The 22,198-nt window shown below is 37.3% G+C and overlaps 1 protein-coding gene across 2 annotated transcripts in view; it reads left to right on the top strand.

Moving 5' to 3' along the window:
• GOSR1 (golgi SNAP receptor complex member 1) overlaps window positions 1-22,198 on the top strand; it is a 54,452-nt gene that overhangs the window by 29,488 nt on the left and 2,766 nt on the right. For both annotated transcript variants that reach the window (XM_080825971.1, XM_080825970.1), the window contains exons 7-8: window positions 12,345-12,374; window positions 20,206-20,288. In XM_080825971.1, the coding sequence (XP_080682097.1) occupies window positions 12,345-12,374; window positions 20,206-20,288 (113 nt within the window). The remainder of the gene's footprint in view (window positions 1-12,344; window positions 12,375-20,205; window positions 20,289-22,198) is intronic.

Genomic DNA, 22,198 nt, shown 5'->3' with positions numbered 1-22,198 from the left:
AAATTAAAACCCCTAGATACCACTAGATACCTATTAGAATGACTAAAATCCAAAACACAGCACCAAATTTTGGCAAGGATGTAGAGCAGTAGGAACTCTCACTCATTGCTGGTGGGAATACAAAATGGTATAGCCACTTTGGAAGCCAGGTTGGCAGCTTCCTTAAAACACGAAATACAGTCTTACCATAGGATCCAGCAGTCACTCTCCTAGGTATTTATCTAAATGAATTGAAAACTTATGTCCAAACAGAAACCTGCACGCAAATGTTTATAGAACCTTTACTCATAATTGCCAGAACTTGGAAGCAACCAAAATGCCCTTCAGTAAATGAACAGATAAACTACAGTACATCCATACAGTGGAATCTTATTCAGTGGTATAGGTGGTAAGCTAGCAAGCCCCCAAAGACATGGAGGAGCCTTAAATACTCGAAAGAAGCCAGTCTGAAAAGGCTGCATACTGTATAATTCCAGCTATATGATGAAAGGCAAAACCATAGACAGTAGAAAGATTAGCTGTTGCCAGGGGTTCAGAGTGGGAAGAGGAGGAAGAGTAAGTAGGTGGAACACACGGGAGATTTAGGGCAGTGACGCTGTTCTGTATGACACTGTAATGATGGGCACATGACATTATGCATTTGTTAAAACCTGTAGAACTGTATAACAGAGAGTGAACCCTAATGTAAACTATGACTTTTATTTAGTAATTATCAATATTGGTTCATCAGTTATAATAAATGTACCACACACTAAAAGATGTTAATAATAGGTGGGGGAAATGGGTATATGGGTATATATCTATACCCATAGGTATATGGGTATAGATATATATATGGGTATATATCTATATATATATGGGTATATATCTATACTTTCTGCTGACTATTTCGATAAACCTGAAACTCTTCTAAAAAATAAGTCTCCTAAGTTTTAAAAAATGGAAAAAGTGACTTTCCAAGAACTCACTGCTAATAATTTAGCTTTACTTTTTTTCCTTCCTAAATTAGAATTCTGAGTCTGTCAGATGCTTTACTTTTGTCCTTAGGTACCTTCAGACAATTATAAAACAAAATTTCTATGCCAAATAAACCATAAAAAAAGCAAGTAAAGATATTCTTGATCTACCCAGACTAGAAGGAAGTAGGCCATCATATTAACGGAATAGGGATTACAAATAATTTATACTTTCATCTTTGTTTTTCTGTATTTCCCAGATGTTATCTATGAAATAATTATCTGTTAGCACTAAAACAGTTTTTTGTAACCTATTGCAGCTTAATTGCAATTTTTTAAAGATTTTTTTTAAGATTTTTTTTTTTTTTTTAAATTTGACAGACACAGCAAGAGAGGGCACACAAGCAAGGGGAGTGAGAGAGGGAGAAGCAGGGAGCCTGACGCAGGGCTCTATCCCAGGACTCTGGGATCATGACCCAAGCCAAAGGCAGATGCTTAATGACTGAGCTACCCAAATGCCCCATTAACATGTTTTTTTCTTATTTAATAATTTTTTTATTTAATAATTTTTTATTTTTAATTTATTTGACAGAGAGAGATCAGAAGTAGGCAGAGAGGCAGGCAGAGAGAGAGGAGGAAGCAGGTTCCCTGCCGAGCAGAGAGCCTGATGCGGGACTTGATCCCAGGACCCTGAGATCATGACCTGAGCTGAAGGCAGAGGCTTAACCCACTGAGCCACCCAGGCGCCCCCATTAACATGTTTTAAGAGGGAGATATATGTAGGGGCGTCTGGGTGACTCAATCGGTTGAATGTCCAACTCTTGGTTTCAGCTCAGGTTATGATCTCAGGGTTGTGAGGTTGGGCCCCAAGTCAGGCTCTGGCCTGAGCACAGAGTCTGCTTGAGATTTTTTTCTCCCTCCCCCTTCCTCTCCCTCTGCTTCCTCCCCTGCTCCTCCCCCTGCTTGTGCTGTCTCTCTCTCAGTTTCCATAAATAAATTACATCTTTTTAAAAAAGAGATACATATATGGAAATAAGACATAGATCCTAAGGATCTGTTTAAGTAAAAGACTGCATCACCACAGTATTTGATGTAAATGATATGATTAGTTGGTGACAGCCTCACCAATTGCAGTTTACAAAGGGGTCAATTTTAAAATTGTTATTATGAATTTTCTTATTTTCTTACTTGCTTATTTATTTACCAGAATAAAAGAGGATTCTAATTAGGTATTATCTAATGATTTTGCCAAACTTCTTATATTTTGTTGGTTTAAATTGCTTTAAAATAATGTGCTTGAAATCCCATTTTTATTCCTGAAATTTGTGCCATTTGTAGTATGTGTTGGGGGAAATGAATTATTATTAAAAAGAGAATTATTTTAACATGGCTTTAGTGATTCCTCTGTACAATAATTGGTGATGAAATTTGGCTCATTGTTTTCAGCTAGTTTAAATTGGTCTTGAGAGAAACAGAAACTTGTTGCTTAATTACAGACTCCAGATAACTTTATGGAATGCCTCCGAGCTGTTATGAAATACTAGTTTAAGAAGGATAATTCCACTTAATTGTATACGTTAAGCCCCAAAGGAAAGCAATTTTAAATTCGACTTTTACTAGATTATACCTTTTTTTTTTTTTAGGATTTATTTATTTGACAGAGAGCCACATATCAAGAGAGGGAACACAAGCGGGGGGAGTGGGAGAGGGTGAAGCAGGCCTCCCACTGAGCAGAGAGCCTGATGTGGGGCTGGATCCCAGAACCGATCCCAGGACCCTGGGATCATGACCTGATCCGAAGGCAGACGCTTAACGACTGAGCCACCCAGGGGCCCCATATTATGCCATCTTTATGGAGCCACTCTGTTGTTGAGTGGTATCCACACTATGGTGTTTATTCAGTGGAGGGCTTAGCTAAATGAGTAAGGATAGTTGTTCCTTAGTGGCCATTTCAACCTCACTTCTTCCAACCAAAGTCTAGTAGTTAGGCTGATTTATTAGCTAGTGCAGTGAACTTAAGCCCTGACATCTATGGGCAAGAACAGATAGAAAAGAAATGCTATTGTATTTTCAAATATTACAGAAATCGGGTAATTATAATAATGAAGTGTATCTGGCAGATTTTCTGATACGTGTGAAGTGCTTAGCTTTCTATTTTTTCATTGCTGTCTAAGCAGATTCACTTGAGTTTAGTAAGATAGAAATGTATTTTCCACGCAGTAGTTTCTGTTGGGGTTTTTTTTTTTTTTAACATTCATTCACCATTGATTACTGCTAAAGGTATGTACCTTTATATTCAGTCTAACTGGGAATTGGGTTTGTGTTACTATCATATGATTTCACTCATATGTGGAAATTAAGAAACAAAACAGAAGATCATAGGGGAAGGGAAGGAAAAATAAAATAAGACAAAATCAGAAAAGGGAGACAAACCATGAGAGTCTCTTAACTCTAGGAAACAAACAGGGTTGCTGGAGGGGCAGTCGGTAGGGGGAAGAGATAACTGGGGAATGGGCATTAGGAAGGCACTGGACATAGTGAGCACTGGGTGTTATGTGCAACTGCTGAATCACTAAACTCTGCCTCTGAAACTAATAATACATGGTATGTTTAAATCAAATTAAATTTTTAAAAGAACAAGAATCTAGGAGCGCCTGGGTGGCTAAGTGGGTTAAGCCTCTGCCTTCGGCTCTGGTCATGATCTCAGCGTCCTGGGATCGAGCCCTGCATCAGGCTCTGCTCAGTGGGGAGCCTGCTTCCCCTTCTCTCTGCCTGCCTCTCTGCCTACTTGTGATCTCTCTCTGTCAAATAAATAAATAAAATTTTTTTAAAAAATAAAAAGAACAAGAATCTAAATTTAAAAAAAAAACAACTAGTTTTGGGGCCTGGGTGGCTCAGTGGGTTAAAGCCTCTGCCTTCGGCTCTGGTCATGATCTCAGCGTCCTGGGATCGAGCCCTGCATCAGGCTCTGCTCAGTGGGGAGCCTGCTTCCCCTTCTCTCTGCCTGCCTCTCTGCCTACTTGTGATCTCTCTCTGTCAAATAAATAAATAAAATTTTTTTAAAAAATAAAAAGAACAAGAATCTAAATTTAAAAAAAAACAACTAGTTTTGGGGCCTGGGTGGCTCAGTGGGTTAAAGCCTCTGCCTTCGGCTCAGGTCATGATCTCGGGGTCCTGGGATTGAGCCCTGCATCGGGCTCTCTGCTCAGCGGGGAGTCTGCTTCCCCCTCTCTCTCTCTGCCTGCCTCTGCCTACTTGTGATCTCTGTCTGTCAAATAAATAAATAAAATCTTTTTTAAAATAAATAAATAAAAAATAAAAAAAAAATTTTAAACTAGTTTTAAAACTATCTTCCAGAGTACATTTAAATAAAAACTTTAAATTTTACATTTTACATTCCTGCTAATAATATGTGAGTCATCTAGTTTCTTCATATCCTCACCTGCATTTGATGTTGCCACTTAAAATTATTTGAGCCATTCTGATAACTGTATAGAGATCTCTCATTGGACTTCAGTTTCCATCTCCCTAATGGCTAATGAACTTGAACATCTTTCCATGTGCTTATTTGTGGTCTGTCCTCTGGTGAAATGTCTCTTCATGTCTTTTGCCCGTTTTCTAATGGGATTGATTTTTTTTTTTTATTGTGGAGTTTTGAGAATTCTTTATATTTTCTAAATATTAATCTTCCTTCAGATGTGTGGTTTGCACATATTTTTTTCTCAGCCTGTAATTTGTCTTTTCATCTTCTTAACAGGGTCTTTCCCAAAGCAGAAGCTTTTTAATTGTGTTGAAGTCCAAAGACTTTCTCTTTTTTTTGGTCCCATTAAAGTTTCATGATTTTATGTTTTACATTAAAATCTATGATCCATTTAGAGTTAATGTTTGTATAAGATGTGAGACTTAGGTTAAGGTTCATTTTTTCCTCCTATGGTTGTCTAATTGCCCCAACCCGATTTGTTGAAAGGCTCTCTTTCTGACATTGAATTGCTTTTGCATTTCTGTCAAAAATCAGTTTGAATTGTTTACTGGGTACAGTTTTCTGTTAGGGCGATACAAATGTTTTAGAACTAGATAGAGGTGGTGGTTGCCCAACAATGTGAATGTACTCTAAATGCCCATTTTATAATGGTTAAATTTTATGTTACATGATTTCACTTCACTTTTAAAAAATCAGCTCTTAGATATCCACCTCAAGTGTTTATTATGAGATCCAAATGAGAAAAAAAAATCAATTGGACATATCTGTGTGGGACTATTTCTGAACACTTTTCTATTCCATTGATCTGTGTGTCTGTCCCGTTGCCAGTATCACAGTCTTTTTTTTCCCTCCCCACACAGTCTTGATTACTATAGCTATGTAATCAGTATTGAAATTGAGTAAACTGATTCCTCTCATTTATTCTTTTTTCAAAATTGTTATAGCTGTTGTAATTCTTTTGGCTTTCTTATAAATTTTACACTGATCTTGTCTATATCTAGGAAGTGCATTAAATTTATAAATCAGTTTGGGGAGAATTGACACCTTTACTATGTTGAGTTTTCCAATCCATGAATGTGGCGTGTGTTTCCATATATTTAGGTCTTCTTTGATTTCTTCATCAGTGTTGTGTAGTGTCCTATACGAGTTCTAGACAGGTTTTGTTAGATTTACACCTGTGTTTTTCTTTTTTGAACAGTTATAAACGGCATTGTCTTTTTAAGCTTGGTGTCCATATGTTTTTTACTAGTACACAGAAATACAAGTGATTTTTGCATGTTTATATTATATAATGGAACCTTGCTGAACTCACTAACTCTAGGAGTTTTTATGTAGATTATTTGGGATTTTCTATGTAGACAGTCTTGTCATCTGCAAATATAGTTTTATCTCTTCCTTTCCAATCTGTATGGCTTTTCTTTCCATTTCTTGCTTTATTGCATGGCTAGAACTTTCCAGCACTGTGTTGAATAAGAGTGGTGAGAATGGAGTTCCTTGCCCTGTGTCAGATCTTACAGAGAAGTGTTCAGTCTTTCACTGTTAAGTACAATGCCTATCAAGCGGAGGAAGTATCCCTCTATTCTTATTTTTCTGAGACTTTTTCTCTTGAATGGCTGTTATGTTTTGTCAAATGCTTTTTAGCCTATATGGTGGGTTACATTATTGATTTTTGAATAATTTTTTTAAAGTTTTTATTTAAATTCCAGTTAGTTAATATACTCTGTAATATTAGTTTCAGGTGTACAATATAGTGATTGAACACTTCATACAACACCTGGTGCTCATCACACAAGTGCCCTCCTTAATCCCCATCACCTGTTTCACCCATCCCCCCCCACCCACCTCCCTTCTGGTAACCATCAGTTTGTCTCTATAGTTAAGAATCTCTTTCTTAGTTTGCCCCTCTCTCACTCATTTTTCTCCTTATTTTATTTCTTAAATTACACATTTAAATGAAATTATACAATGTTTGTCTTTCTCTGACTGATTTATTTCACTTAGCATGATATTCTCCATCTAGCTCTATCCATGTCATTGCAAATGGCAAGATTGCATTCTTTTTTATGGCTGAGTTATTACATACAGAAATATTCATACACACACATATACACACATACCCAAGACTGGATACCATTCTCATCATTTACAGATAAACTGAGACTGAGAAAAGTAACTTGATCATCAGTCACACAGTTAATAGCAGAAGTGGGATTCAAATTCAAGCAGTCCGACTTCAGAAATTTGCCTCTTATTATCTCAATAAATAATAGCTCTCTTCCCCTCTTTCTCCACAATCAGTTTAAGTTTCCCCTACTACTACTAGATAATGAGTTACCTCTACTTTAATAAAAATCTATACTCTAAAGTTTCATTCCATCTCTCTATCCTTCCCCTATCCTCTAATCTAGCAACCTCCGAGTCTCTGGAGGATCTCCCATTCTAAATTGTATCATTCTAGGAAATAATTTAAATAACTACAGAGGACACACTATCCATATTCTGGACTCAACAGTTCTTTGACCCTTCAGTCCAAAGAATGAACATATGAATGCTCTTATAATTTCTTTGGTCTTTCTCAGATTTGGTAACTTCTCTTCTCTCCTTGTTCACAGTCATCATTCAATTTTTGTCTTTTTTTTTTAAGGATTTTATTCATTTATTTGAGAGAGGGAGGGAGAGAACACACAAGTGGGGGAAGGAGCAGAGAGAGAGGGAGAAAATATGTATATATATATGGCAGTGTATGTATTACATTCCAGATATAAGAGAGATCATGTGGTATTTATCTGTCTCTGTCTTGATTTATTTCACTTAGCATAATGCTGTCATGGTCCATCCATGTTGTTGCAAAGGGCAGTATTTCATTCTTTTTTACCACTGAATAATATTTCATTATATATATCACAATTTCTTTATCCATTCACCTGTTGATGAGCTTAGGTTGTTTCCATATCTTGGCTTTTGTAAAGAATGCTGCAGTGAACACAGGGAATATATGGGACTGCATATGTTTTTTTGAGGTAGTATTTTTGCTTTCTATTTTTTGCTTTTTATTTCAGTTCCCAGAAGTGGAATTGCTGGATCATGTGTTCTATTTTTAGTTTTTTGAGGAAATTCTATACAGTTTTCCATGGTGACTGCACCAGTTTATATTCCACCAGCAGTGCACAAGGTTTCCCTTTTCCACTTCCTTCCAACATTTGTTATTTCTAATCATTTTGATAATGATTAGATTTTTAACAGTTATGAGGTGATATCTTACAATACTTTGATTTGCATTTCCCTGATGCTTTATGATGTAGAGCATCTTTTTATCTATCTTTTGGCCAGGGGTATGTCTTTTTTGGAAGAATATTCAGGTCTTATGCCATTTTTTATTCACATTGGGTTTTTGTTTTGTTTTGTTTTGCTACTGAGTGGTAGGAATTCCTTACATATGTTAGGTATTAGCCTCTTATCAGATATATGATTTGCATATATTTTCTCCTATTCAGTAAGTTGCCTTTTCATTTTGTTGATTGTTTCCTTTGCTGTGCAGAAATTTTTTAGTTTGAAAAAAAAAAAAGAATTTTTTAGTTTGATGTAGTTCCACTTGTTAATTTTTGCTTTTGTTGTTTTTGGTGTCCGATAAAAAAATCATCACCAAGATCTATCAAGGAGCTTACTGCCTACATTTTCCTTTAAAAGTTTTATGGTTTCGGGTCTTCTGTTCAAGTGTCCAATCCATTTTGAGTTAATTTGTGTATGGTGTAAGATAGTGTTCCAGTTTCATTTGCATGTGGCTGTCCAGTTTCCCCAACACCATTTATTAAAGAAACTGTCCTTTCCCCATTGTATATTCTTGGCTCTTTTGTCATAAATTAACTGACTGTATATGTTTGGGTTTATTTCTGGGCTTTCTGTTCTGTTCTATTGATCCATATCTGTTTTTATGCTAGTACCATACTATTTCAATTACTATAGCTTTGTAATACATAGTTTGAAATCAGTGAGCATGATTCCTCTAGCTTAGTTTTTCTTTCTTAGATTTTTGTGGCTATTCAGGGTCTTTTATGATTCGTTACAAATCTTAGGATTGTTTGTTTCATTTCTGTAAAAAATGCCATTGGAATTGTGAAAGGAATTGCATTGAATCTATGTATTGCTCTTGGTGGTATGGACATTTAAACAATATTCTTCCAGTCGATGAGCATGGAATGTCTTTCCATTTATTTATGTCTTCTTCAGTGTCTTTTTAATTAATGTCTTGTTTCCAATATGTAGCTCTTTCACCTCCTTGGCTAAATATATTCCTAGGTATTTTGTTCTTTTTGATGCAGTTGTAAATGGGATTTTCTTAATTTCTCCTTCTGATAGTTCATTATTAGTATATAGAAACAATAGATTTTTGAGTCATGGGTTTTATATTCTGCAACTTTACTGAATTCATTTATTCTAACAGTTTTTTGATTGAGTCTTTAGGGTTTTCTAAATATACAAATACATGGCTATATATAATATGTCACCTGCACATAGTGACAGTTGCCTTTTTCATTCCAGTTTGAAGGCTTTTTCTTTCTTTTTCTTGCCTAATTGCTCTGGTTAGGATTTCTAAAACCGAATAAACTTGAATAAAAGTGGCAAGGAGCGCCTCCGTGGCTCAGTCATTAAGCATCTGCCTTCGGCTCAGGTCATGATCCCAGGGTCCTGGGAAGCCTGCTTTTCCCTCTCCCACTCCCCCTGCATCTCTCTCTGTCAAATAAATAAATAAAATCTTTAAAAAGAGTAGGCATCCTTGTTTCTGATCTTAGCTTTCAGCTTTTCATCATAGATGCTGTTGTGTGCTTGTCATGGATGGCCCTTATGTTGAGGTATATTTCCTCTGTACCTGCTTTGTTGAGAGTTTTTATCATAAATGGATGTTGAATTTTGTCAGATGCTTTTTCTACATCTGTTAAGATGATCATGATTTTTATCTTTCATTTTGTTGGTGTGATGTATCCCGGTGACTGATTATAGATGTTGCACCATCTTTGCATCTCTGGAATAAATCCCACTTAATCATGGTGTATGACCCTTTTTTAATGTATTAAATTTGGTTTGCTGACATTTGGTTGAGGATTTTTACATCTGTGTTCATCAGAAATATTGGCCTATACAGTAGTCCCCTCTTATCTGTGGTTTCGCTTTTCATGGTTTCAGTTACCTGTGGTCATCTGTGGTCCAGAGGCAGGTAACCTTCCTCCTGACAGTATGTCAGAAGGTCAGTAGTAGCCTAATGCTACTGTTCATTCCCCTCACTTCATCTCATCATATAGGCATTTATCACCTCATATTATCACAAAAAGAAGGGTGAGTACAGTAAGGAATTTTGAGAATGAAAGATAACATTCACATCACTTTTACTACAGTATGTTGTTACAATTACTCTATTTTACTCTTAGTTCTTGTTGTAATCTCTTACTGTGCATAATTTATAAATTAAACTTTATCATAGGTATGTATGTATAGGAAAAAACATAGTCTACATAGGGGTCAGTACTGTCCACGGTTTCAGGCATTCTCTGGAGTCTTGAAATGTATCCCTCACGGATAAGGGGAGACTAGCAGGGAGTCTACTTCTCTCTCTCCCTCTGCCCCTCCCCTGCCTTTGCACACACTCTCTCTCTCTGACTGTTTCTGTCTCAAATAAATAAATAAAATCTTTTTAAAAAACCAAACAAACGGGTTTGGGGCTGCCTGGATGGCTCAGTTGGTTAAGTGGGGTCATGATCTCAGGATCCTGAGATTGGGTCCCATGTCAGGCTCCCTGCTCAGTGGGGAGTCTGCTTCTCCCTCTCCCTCTACCTGCCACTCCCCCTGCTGTGTGCACACTCTCTCTCTATCTCCCTGTCTCAAATAAATAAATAAAATAAAATAAACTGGTTTGCTGAGATTGGCAATGTAATTATTTACTTTCATATTGTACTTCCTGCATCCTAAAATGACTGACTTTTTTTGCCCTTCGATACACTAAAAGGCTTTCATGAGGACAGTCAACCAAACCATTGTTTTGAACAAGGAGATATTAACCCAATTCTAGTTAACCACTCCCTTTTTTGTGAGTTTATGACCACCTTACCAAGACATCTGTAAGCATATGTAGTGTCTGTCTCCATAGTAAGGTCTGCAGAAGTTAGTACCTTGTCTTTGTAGCCCCTGTCTGATGCAGCTTTCTTCCAGGGCACTTCCATACACATTTGTTAACAAAATAAATGCATACTTATCAATAGAATTCACCAGAACAGTGGGTTTATTTGGAAATTTATATCAACTTTATGCTTAGTTTTAGAATTAGTCCATAGTTACTGAGAAACTACTGTAATAATAGCAAAAAATACTTAGTGTTTACCATGTACCAGGTTCTGTTCTAATCACTATATATAAACTTCTCTAATCCTCTTAACAGGTAGGGGGTTTTTGTTTCTTGTTTTTTGTTTTTGTTTTTGTTCTTTCACTTGTTTATCATTCCCATTTTACAAGTGAGAAAACTTAACCACAGAGTAATCTACCTAATGTCAGATAGCTTTTAAGTGGTAGAAATAGCATTCAGAAGCCACATAGTCTGGCTCTTAATTCTTCCACTATCTTTGTAATTTTTGAAATTATTATTTTTTTAAGAGGGGGAGGGGCAGGGGAAGGAGGAGAGAAAGAATCTTAAGGAGGTTCTGTGTCCCACACAGAGCCCAACTCGGGGCCCATCTCACGACCCTGAGATCATGACCTGAGCCAAAACCAAGAGTCAGACACTTAACTGACTGAGCCCCCCAGGTGCCCCATGTTATTTTTGAAATTCTTAACAAAAACGTTATTTTTGAAATTGACATTTTTGAAAGTTCGTCTTTGTCCCCTAATTCCTGCAGTAACTTAGATTTCCTGGTCCACTACTTTATTATGAAACCTCTAGTTACTAATTGATACAGTGAACTTAAAAATTCTTTTGGAGGGGCGCCTGGGTGGCTCAGTGAGTTAAGCCTCTGCCTTCGGCTCAGGTCGTGATCTCAGGATCCTGGGATTGAGCCCCTCATCGGGCTCTCTGCTCAGCAGGGAGCCTGCTTCCCCCCCCAACCTGCCTCTCTGCCTGCTTGTGATCTCTCTCTCTGTCAAATAAATAAATAAAATCTTTAAAAAAAATTCTTTTGGAAAGAAGTAGTTAGGAAAAAATGTGCACGTAATAAGTTGAGAACCCGCCATGCACCTTGCACTCTGCCAGATGGACGCAGATGTCTAGGAGTTAGTTGTCCTGCAGTCCGCTGTAGGGCAGCACCTTTACCAATTTTGATGCCTATGAATTCCTCCCTGGAATACTAGACTTCTCTCTTTCCCATGTGTGATGCATAAAGACAAATGTTTGACAGATCAAAGGTGCATTTAGTGTCTTTATTCACATTCTTGAATTGTACAATTGGTAGGCTAAAATTTGGTTTCATTTCCAAAACAAGAAAAATGTTTCCCGAAAATGGAAGGAACTTTAAGGTGGAAATAATTACTACTTACAGGCGTCAGAACTGTATTTCCGTATCCTGTCTCAACAAGTTGGTTGTAATTCTTAAGTTTTGAAGAGATGGTGGTGACAAGTTTGAGCTATCTAGATTAAAGAAGTTTCGTTTCTTTATGCTGTCATTAAAACTGTTCTGTCTTTAATCATCGAGTATCTCTGTGGAAGAAATAGATTTAAGCTAACAAATACAAGTTAGATGAAAATTATATATGTGGATGAGTTAAATTTATTTTACAGCCCAAAATATTCTCTAGATGCTTTCAAAAGTCTTGGGTATTCTGTTTATATAAGTGGCCGAGAAGTTAATCTCTAAAACGTAGAAAAATTAAGTACAAGTTTTAAATGTACCTTAATAATTTCAGAATTTTAATTTCCATTTTATTTGCAGCTCAGATCGTCTGATAGAAGAGACAATAAGGTAGGAAAACATTTTTGTTTTACTTTAGTGCGTTTTTTGTTTGCTTGTAACATAAATGAACAGATTAGGTTAACCCTGTAACTAGAGTAAAAGTTAATTTATCATTCTTAAAGATAGGAATTCCACTAGATTGTGATGTATTTGTACTGCATCCTTCTCTATCAGAGACATTTGAAGCCCAAAATATTCATTTTTAGAATTAGGCTGATTTACCTATGTTAATTCTTCTGATTAATTCAGTACTTAACTCAGTACTTTCAGCTTCAGTTTTTTCATTCTCACTTTTTAATGGAAAACCATTTTAGACATGTGATTTGGTAAATGTCTTATTTGTACCATTTATGTCAATTTGGTTTCTGTCACAGCAGCTGCAGAAAATCTTCTGTAGTCATATTTAATATTATCTGTCATAACACTGAAGTAGTTTATTACTTAAGGTAAGGGACATTTATTAGTTGGTTTAAACTGCTTAATTCTGTAGGATTGGTGAATTACTAGATACTGTCTTATGACAGTAAAAAAGTAAATGAACTAGATATGATCTCTACAGTTGAGAATTCAGCGATGTCTGAAGCATTTTTCAGGAAAGATATAATGAAGTACAACATCAGCAAAACATATATACCCTTACTTGAGGCTGTGGCATTCTGCTCAAGTGCTTTACATGCTTTATTTTATTTAATTTCTTCAATAACCCATGAAATAAACACTGTGTTCAAAACAAAAAAGAAATTAAGGTAAGTAATTTGCCTGTGGTCACATGATTGATACATTGTGTTGAGAATTCAGATCCTCAAATCTGAATCTCTTTAATTCTAGAACCAGAGCTCTAGCTAAATGACTACCCTGTTTACCACCTTGTAGAAAGAGTACAAGCTTTGGAGTGTGCTTTGGTCTGTGCTACTCATCAGATCTATGTTCTTGGATAAGTTACTCAGGGCCTTCATTTTGTTAGTGTTTAAATATAGGGATTGATGATAATACCTACCCTCAAAGATTATTGTGAAGATTAAATATAATGTGAGGTAAAATGCCTGGCTGATAGTGGGTAATCTGTAAGTAGTAGCTGTATTATTAATGCAGACTTTTTAAAAACCTTTTATTTTGATATTTCAGATTTCAGAATAATTCCAGTAGTACAAAGAATTCCCATATACCTTTTTTTTTTTTTAAAGATTTTATTTATTTATTTGACACACAGAGAGAGATCACAAGTAGGCAGAGAGACAGGCAGAGAGAGAGGGGGGAAGTAGGCTACCTGCTGAGCAGAGAGCCCGATGCAGGGGGACTTGATCCCAGGACCCTGAGATCATGACCTGAGCTGAAGGCAGAGGCTTAACCCACTGAGCCACCCAGGCGCCCTCCCATATACCTTTTACTTAGATTCCCCACCTTAACATTTTGCCACATTGGCTTTTTCATTTTTTTTTCCTAAACTATTTAAAAATAAATTGCAGACTTGATGCCTCTCTACCACTAAATATTTCATCATTCATATTTTAAATATGTATTTATATTGATAGGGACTCATAGATTCTTATTTTATTCAGTAGGTTATAATGTTTCTATCATTATTTAATAAAGTATAATCTCTTAAAACAATATGCAGTTATCGTATCTGGAGATTTTGTTTAAATTACATGCACTGGGTTGTCCATCTGAACAGTTTTTGCACCATTGCCTAATTGTCAACTGAAATATTTTCCTTGTGACTCCTTCCCTTTCATCAGCACATAAAGTGAAATCACATTTGCCAAGAATTTTTCACTTAAAGTTTCCCTATTATCCTTTTCCTTTTTTTCTTCCTTTTATTTCTTGCTCTTTCTATCTGATCTTCTTTAGGCCAGGCTTCCTTAATTAAGCTTTTCAACTCAAAGCTGCCCTATTTAAGGACTGGTAATTATGAGTATAAAAATTTGGGATACTTCCTAGCATGGGAACATTTGAGAACCATAGAATCCCTGCTACTACTATTTTGCCAGTTAAAAAGCAAAAAAAAAAAAAAAAAAAAAAAAAATAGCAGGTTTATTTATTTTATTCTTTTCCTTTATTTAGGTCTGGTAGGTACCACAGGTGAAATTTTATTGACTCTTAAGTTAGTTATGATTACTTATAAACAATCTAAAATTTAAGTGTCAGATAATAATTATTTTTGCGCATTCTATATGTAACAATTTACTTTTTTCTTTTGGAGATTTTAAGAATTTTTAAGAATATGTGCAGAACTGGGGGCGCCTGGGTGGCTCAGTGGGTTAAAGCCTCTGCCTTGGTCTCAGGTCGTCATGATCCCAGGGTCCTGGGATCAAGCCCCACATCGGGCTCTCTGCTCAGCAGGGAGCCTGCTTCCCCCCTCTCTCTCTGCCTGCCTCTCTGCCTACTTGTGATCTCTGTCTGTCAAATAAATAAATAAAATCTTAAAAAAAAAAAAAAAGAATATGTGCACAACTGAATATAGACTCTGGCATCAATTGATGGAAAAGAACTAATATTTTTAGTATTTATTCTTAAGCTCTAAGTGTATAACTTGTCTTTTGTTGAGAAAATAAGTGTATGAGTTTAGTTTACAGAGCAGGTAAGGAAGTTCCAGTAAGCACATCAATGATTTATCATTTTAAAAGCATTATATATTATTTGGAGTTTATGTTTTGCTTCTGAGTATTTGACCCTTGAAATAACAACAACCTAGATTTCACTCAGCTTGACTCCAAATGATGCAATGAGATGGGAAAATATGTCTAGATATACTCTGTGTGGTACTGGCAATCATGCATATTCAACAAGATAATAACATAATGATATCCATTCTCTAAGGAATACAAAGTGCTTTGTGGAAATTATTTTTTAATCTTCTTTATCTCTTCTGAGTCAAAAGTGCGTGGGAGATGGTGATAGTCCCAGTATAAAAAACAGAGGCATATATGATTCAAAGATTGCCTTCAGAAGCTCAGTCTCAGTTTAAATCAAATTGTGTTACTTTATACAAAACCGTAATACCCGTTTTAAAGTACATTATAAATTTATGTTAAAACAACCACATTTTAAAAGTATCATGTTCTATCGCAGACATAATTATGAATAAGAACTAATGATGCAAAGGGTGTTGTTAGTTTGGACTCTTGTGTTGTTTTTGGTTTTGGGATCTAAAATTAAGTGTAAAATTAACATTCCCGGCTTCCTTCCGTTTTATTCTCGTCTGGTTGTTCTTCAGGCCTGCTCCACTGCACTGGTCCTGGGGTGCAGTTACCCTCAAATAACCTTCAAATAACCTCCTTTATTGGATCACCTATTTCTTGAATTTAGTGTCTTCCATTTTCTTAGTTTATTCCCTCATTATGCTGGACCACGTTCTTTAGTAGTTTCCTGAGAAAGAACAGGAGGTACAATTTTGAACTTTTCACATCTATTCTTAATTTATCGTTTAGCTAAGTTAGAGAGTTCTAGGTTAGAAGTAACTCTGAAATTTTTGAAGGTGCTATTTTCAGTACTTTTTAAAAAAGATTTTATTTATTTAGGGGCGCTTGGGTGGCTCAGTGGGTTAAAGCCTCTGCCTTCGGCTCAGGTCATGATCCCAGAGTCCTGGGATCGAGCCCCATATTGGGCTCTCTGCTCAGCGGGGAGCCTGCTTCCCTTCCTCTCTCTCTGCCTACTTGTGATCTCTGTCAAATAAATAAATAAAAATTTTTTAAAAAAGATTTTATTCATTTATTTGACAGAAAGCACAGGTGGGGGGTGTGGCAGGCAGAGGGAGAGGGAGAAGCAGGCTCCCCACTGAGCAAGAAGCCCAATCCGGGGCTCAGTCCCAGGACTCTGGGATCATGACCTGAGCCGAAGGCAGATGCTTGACTAACTGAGCCACCCAGGTGCCCCTTTGGTATTATTTTTTAAGTCCAGTGCCAACTAAGATATCTGGTCCTTAGTATGTGATGAGCTTTTGTCTTCTGGAAGCTTTTAGGGCCATCATTATTTTCCCCCATGTTTTGGGTGTTTTTTAAGCTCCCCATAGTGAGCTTATCATACATCTTTTCTAGTTCATTGCACTGGGTATTGAGTGGGCTCCTACCGTCTGGAGACTCATCTTCAGTTCTGGGAAATTTTCTAAAACTATCATTTTCCCACCTCCTTTTTTTCCCCTGGTTTTTGTTTTTAATTTTAAACGGTAATAAATATGTTGGGTCTCTGTTGTTCCTGTCTTACCTTTTCTCCATTTTCCATTTATCTGTTTTTCTACTTTCTGAGGGGTTTACTCAGTTTGTCCTTTCGATGCTTCTATTACATTTTCATTTCCATCCTTTCTTAAAATTTACACCAGCTCTTTTCTAAAGGATGGGTACGTTCACACACACATATACACATGAATATATACATGTATTTATATGTTTCATGGATATGATGCCTTCTTTTCTCTCTCTCTGAAGACATTAAATATAATTTGATTTTAGAGTTTCTTGAGCTTCGGTTACTGCCTCTTCCCTCAGATTCGCTTTTGTTTGCTGATTGGTTTGTTTGGATCTCTGTCTTTCATTAGAGGGTCTTCTCAAATTTGTAGTGATTCTTGGTTCTTAGTTCATATTTAATTTTTTAAAAGATTTTATTTATTTGTTTGACAAAGAGAGGGTACAAGCAGGGGGAGCAAGAGGGAGATAGAGAAATGGGCTCCTGCTGAGCAGAGAGCTCAATGTGAGTCTCGGTCCCAGGACCCTGGGATCATGACCTAAGCCGAAGGCAGGCACTTAACCAACCAGCCACTTAGGCGCCCTTCTTTGTTCATTTTTAAAGGGGAGGCTCCAAAATCCAGTACTTGGAAGCTCGTTCTGTGTCCATGGCTTGTGGGACACTTGCCACGTGGTAGGCATTGCAATGGATTATCAGAAGGGAGCCTGGCCGTTTTGTTGGGAGCTTCAAGGTGTCAGTATCTCTCAGGTCTCTTCTAGGTTAGATCTTCCCCTGAACTGGGGGGCCATCACCTGACTTCATGGGTCAGGGAAGGAAGCGTAGGGGTCTGGCAGTTCCTTGTACAGATTTCTAAGAACTCCCATCTTTAGTCCTATTCCACAGTTTTGCCTTCAAAGATACCTGATCCCCTCAATTCTTGATCTTTTCTAGGATCTGGGAAAAACTTTTCTCAACCATGGTTTGAGTTGTAGTGGTACTGAGGCAAGTATCTGCAGCAGATCGGTGCTTATAATGTTATTTATATTTCTTAGTTATTCAGGTGGAGTTCCCGCAATTTTCTTTTCAGTTTTCTTTATTAGAGATGTATATTTTAGAAAAGTACAATGTTCTTATTTTAACAATTTAAAAGTAAAATGTATAAAGAAGAAGTTCATTCCCTGGTTAGTGTCCCTCCGTTCCTATCCCCTGAGTAACTTGTAGTAACTGACAGTTGTTAATATCTACTACGCTGTCACTGCCATACAGACATATACAAAAGTGTTTTATTGCTTGAAATGAAAGAGAATTCATACTTTACACATTCTGTGACTTGCTTTAATCATTCAGTATATCATAAACATCCTTCCAGGTTAACAGAAATAATGCCATCTTACTCTTTTTAATAACCAAATGTTATTTCATAGTAAGGTTATATCAGAATCTGTTAAACCATTCCAAAGTTGTTTCCATGGGAGAGGTGTTTTTCTGTGTTTGTCTTTTACTATGTCAAACAGTGCTCTACCGTATATCCTTTTATCCTCACACACTTTTGTTTCTTCTTTACCTCCTTCACAAATCTTGAAATTTCAGTTTGATTCACCGTTTGCTTAGAGTACTCCCCCTAGCATTTTCCTCCAGTAGGATACCTGGTGTTGCCTGTTCAAAAGTATCTTCGGCCATCTCCCAGATGGGTCAGGCTGTTAGAGACCCCTGAGCAGAGACCTATCAGGCGCTAGTGGATGGCCCAGCACTTTTTCTCTCTTGGGCTGGGCATCGCAGCAGCTGGTGGACTGTCAGCTCTCAGCCAATAGGTTCCTCTGGTTGTATGTAGCCGCCGCTCACCAGCTGCGGGTACGGGGGCAGCTCAGCCCTTCACTGCAGCTCCCCGCGCATGCAGCTCCATCTCTTCCACTGTCTGGGCTCCTCACAACGCAGTGAAACCTAGGTCTTTGCCCCAGGCTTGAGGAAAAATCTAGTCTTCCCTGCCATCAGTTCCTTGGTTCTTCCCTTGTTTGAGAGAGTATAGCCTTCCTGGCTTTCTTCCCTCGGGATTTCTAAAGAACTTGGGATCTCAGATGGACCAGACCCTCCCCTTCACATCTGCCTTGTTCTGTTGTTCCTCCTTGGAGGAAATCAGACTAGAGATAAGGTCAGGAGTTATGTGCTCTGATTATCATCTTCCCAGAATCTCTTCATCTCTGTTATGGTTTTTTTTGAATGTTTCATATATTTTCAGCATTATTCGAGGACATTCTGTTTCCTGCTCTTTCTTATAACAGTATCTGTAGCATTCCCCTGGTGTGTTACATATCAAAATGGATACCGACCCTGCCTTCTAGGTTTCTCATGTCCTGGGAGATAAGGATATTGAAAGTAAGTCCTGGCACTGATAGCAAAAAAATATTAACTGAGATTCTTTTAAACAGTACATCAAAGTAGTCACATGGAAAAGACTATACTTTGTATAGTCTTTGTAAGAGAAAAGACTAACTTTGTATAGTCTTTGTAAGAGAAGGGACTTTTCCCCATCTCTCTCAGTCATTTAGTGAATGTGTAACCTTTGTCACCTGGCATGGAAACCCAAGAAAATGTTGAATGTGTCTGCTAAAATTTGCATAATTAGGGCGCCTGGATGGCTCAGTTGGTTAAGCGTCTGCCTTCCACTCAGGTCATGATCCCAGGGTCCTGGGACTGAGCCCTACATCAGGCTCCTTGCTCCACTGCGAGCCTGCTTCTTCCTCTCCCTCTGCCTGCCTCTCCCCCTGCTTGTGCTCTCTCTCTCTGTCAAATACATAAATAGAATCTTTTTAAAAATTTTTTTTAAAAAGAGGGGTGCCTGCGTGGCTCAGTCCTTCCTTGGGCGTCTGCTTTCAGCTCAGGTCTTGATCCCAGGGTCCTGGGATCAAGCCCCACGTGGGGTTCCTTGCTCGGTGGGAAGCCTGCTTCTCCCTCTCCCTTTCCCACTCCCCCTGCTTGTATTCCCTGTCTCGCTGTCTCTCTTTGAATAAATAAATAAATAATAATAAAAATAAAATCTGCCTAATTGGTTCTTAAGTAGAATTCTGGAACATAATCTTTTCATAAATTAAGGACTGGTTATATATGAATATTTTGTGATGTGTTACACTTTTGGTTCTATTTTTATGATTGTAATTTCCTACTTCCCTCTCAACAGTTTTCCTGATTAAGGATATTTTAATAGCTGGCCCCTTTCAAAACCATTTTTTTAAAAGATTTTATTTATTTATTTCAGAGAGAGGGAGAGAGAGAGAGAGCGTACAGAGGGAGAGGGAGAAGCAGGACTCAATCCCAGGACCCTGGGATCATGACCTGAGCCGAAGGCAGATGGTTAACTGACTAAGCCACCCAGGACCCCCTTTCAAAACCATTTTAAGAAGCTTTTGTAATGGTGATTTAGTCTGTTATTTCATTTGTTACTTTGGGAGAAATCTCAGGGAATGGCCTACTGCTTTGTCCATCAGAGGATATTAGTGGGGATGGAGTGGTCATTCAGGAAAAGGACAGTGTAAAGGTGACTTGGGAAATGACTTTTTTCTGCCCATGCTTTTTAAGATGATGTTGCTTATCTTAGTTTTCTATTCACTTTTTAAGGGTCTGATGGATCTGTGCAGGATAATTTTAAATGCCAGTGTAATTATCTTCTCTTTTTCCCCTTCAGCATTGCTATGGCAACAAAAGAAAATATGACTTCCCAGAGAGGAATGTTGAAGTCGATTCAGAGCAAAATGAATACTTTGGCCAGTATCCTTTTTGAAAGTTTGAAATCTCTAGTTCTTGGCAGGGGGGGAGGTGTCTATGCTTTTTTTTGGGGGTCATGTTGCCGTCATCAATAGCAGTTGAGGCCATTATTACATAATATGAATATGCCTTGCATTCCTACTTTATAGAAATTGATACTGTTTAGCGCCATTTGTAAAAGATTGTACACTAGAAGTCTGATATTAATAGATTTTTTAAAAATTATCAATGTGAATTTTCAAATTATTCACAAAATTATTTTACATTTTAAAAGCTCTTGAATCCATGTTAGAATGCCACAATATATATTATTCTTACCTCAACATTGTAAATGACGTGCTTTTTCTTCTTTTTCCAGTTTGGAGAATTAAGTCAGTGGCAGATGCTTAGAAGGAGAAGGAAGGAGACAGACAGCCATAACATGTTGTAGATGAGTGTAACTGCCAGTATTTTCATGTGACTCTTCATGCACAAGCTCAGTGCTTAAATAGTTTATTGTGACCTCTACTTTTTAATTCTTGAGTTTCCTGACTTGAATTAGGATTACTAATACTTCCATGAAAGCCAGTGGAGAAACTCGTAAGCCTGCTACTCTGAAACATTTTGTTTACTCTCTGAGAAGTCAAGCCTTTTGGAGAAGAAAAGTTTTCTTTCCCAATTACGAAGGGAGGAAGGACCCATAATTTTCAAAAGTTGAGTATCTTCTGGTCCTGATAATTTAAAGTCACATTTAGTTTGATACTTATTTGCTTAGGGAGTATCCTGAAGTGTATTGGTATTTTCCAGTTTTTTTGTGAATTTTGTTCCTGTTTTGTTATCCTAAGCAGAAACCAGACATCCACAATCATAGCTGTTTTATGTAGGGCTATACAGTTTACAGAATACTGCTGTATACATTGTATCATCAAGTTATAATACTTACAGAAGAATGCATATTCAAAAAAGTCAAATAAAATGGGTTTTAGGACTCCATAGTCCTAAAAAGGAAACCTAATTTAGACTGACTTAAGGAGGGAAAGGAGGTAATTAATTTGTTTATATTTATCTCAAATTCATGGGTAGAATTCGGCTTAAGGCATAGCTCGATTAAGGAGCTCAGATTTTACTATTAATCTGCCATTCGTCTCCCTTTTTTCGGCCTATCTACTCCATCTCTTATCTTTCCTTGTGGTTGGCCTCATTCTCAGGTTTTCTCCTCATGGTGACAAAGATAGCTGTAAGAGTCGTCTTCTACTAGTTCAGAAATCCCCATGGAATGGGGGGGGGGGATCTTTTCTAACAGCAGTGATAAAACGTCCCCAGAGGACTGTAGTTGCCCGAGCTAGAGTCACTGTAAATATTCTTCCTGGCCAATCCTGAGTTTGTACGTATACCTGATGGCAGAGGACAAGGTCAGCCCACACTATTACACGAACTAGAAACTAGATTACTATAGGAGAAGGGGGGGGGGAGCTCCGTAAAGGTAAACCGGACAGAAGTGTGCCCATTAGAAACATTTCCTAATGCCAAAAGTTTGCTTACTCTAAGGGGATTGTTCATCCTTTTACTAAGCAAAAAAAGATTAAACATTTGCTCTGTATGAGATTCGTACCTTGTAAAAGTTTCTGCCTATTATTTCATGCTTCCTGTTGTATATTTTAAAAGTTATTTCTGCATTTTTTTTCATTATTTCAAAAAGCACATTAATGCTTAACAGTATATAAAGCTCTGTTCTGGGTAGAAAAGGATATTCAAGATTACTAGAAGACAAGGTCCTAAACATAGAATACGTAGAATGTAGTAAGTACAGGAATATGGTCCCTGCTGAGTAGTTTAATTACAGGAAAGTGTAGTACGGACTCGCAGGGTGGAGGTGTTATTCCGGCTCGCTAGAGTTGTAGGTACTTTTTGTTGGTGGTTTTTCTGACTTTGCT

Source organism: Martes martes (assembly GCF_963455335.1).
Source record: "Martes martes genome assembly, chromosome: 16".
In the NCBI taxonomy this organism is placed as follows: domain Eukaryota; kingdom Metazoa; phylum Chordata; class Mammalia; order Carnivora; family Mustelidae; genus Martes; species Martes martes.
Note: the sequence above shows the minus strand (reverse complement) of the source record. Positions and strands in the feature narration are given on the sequence as shown.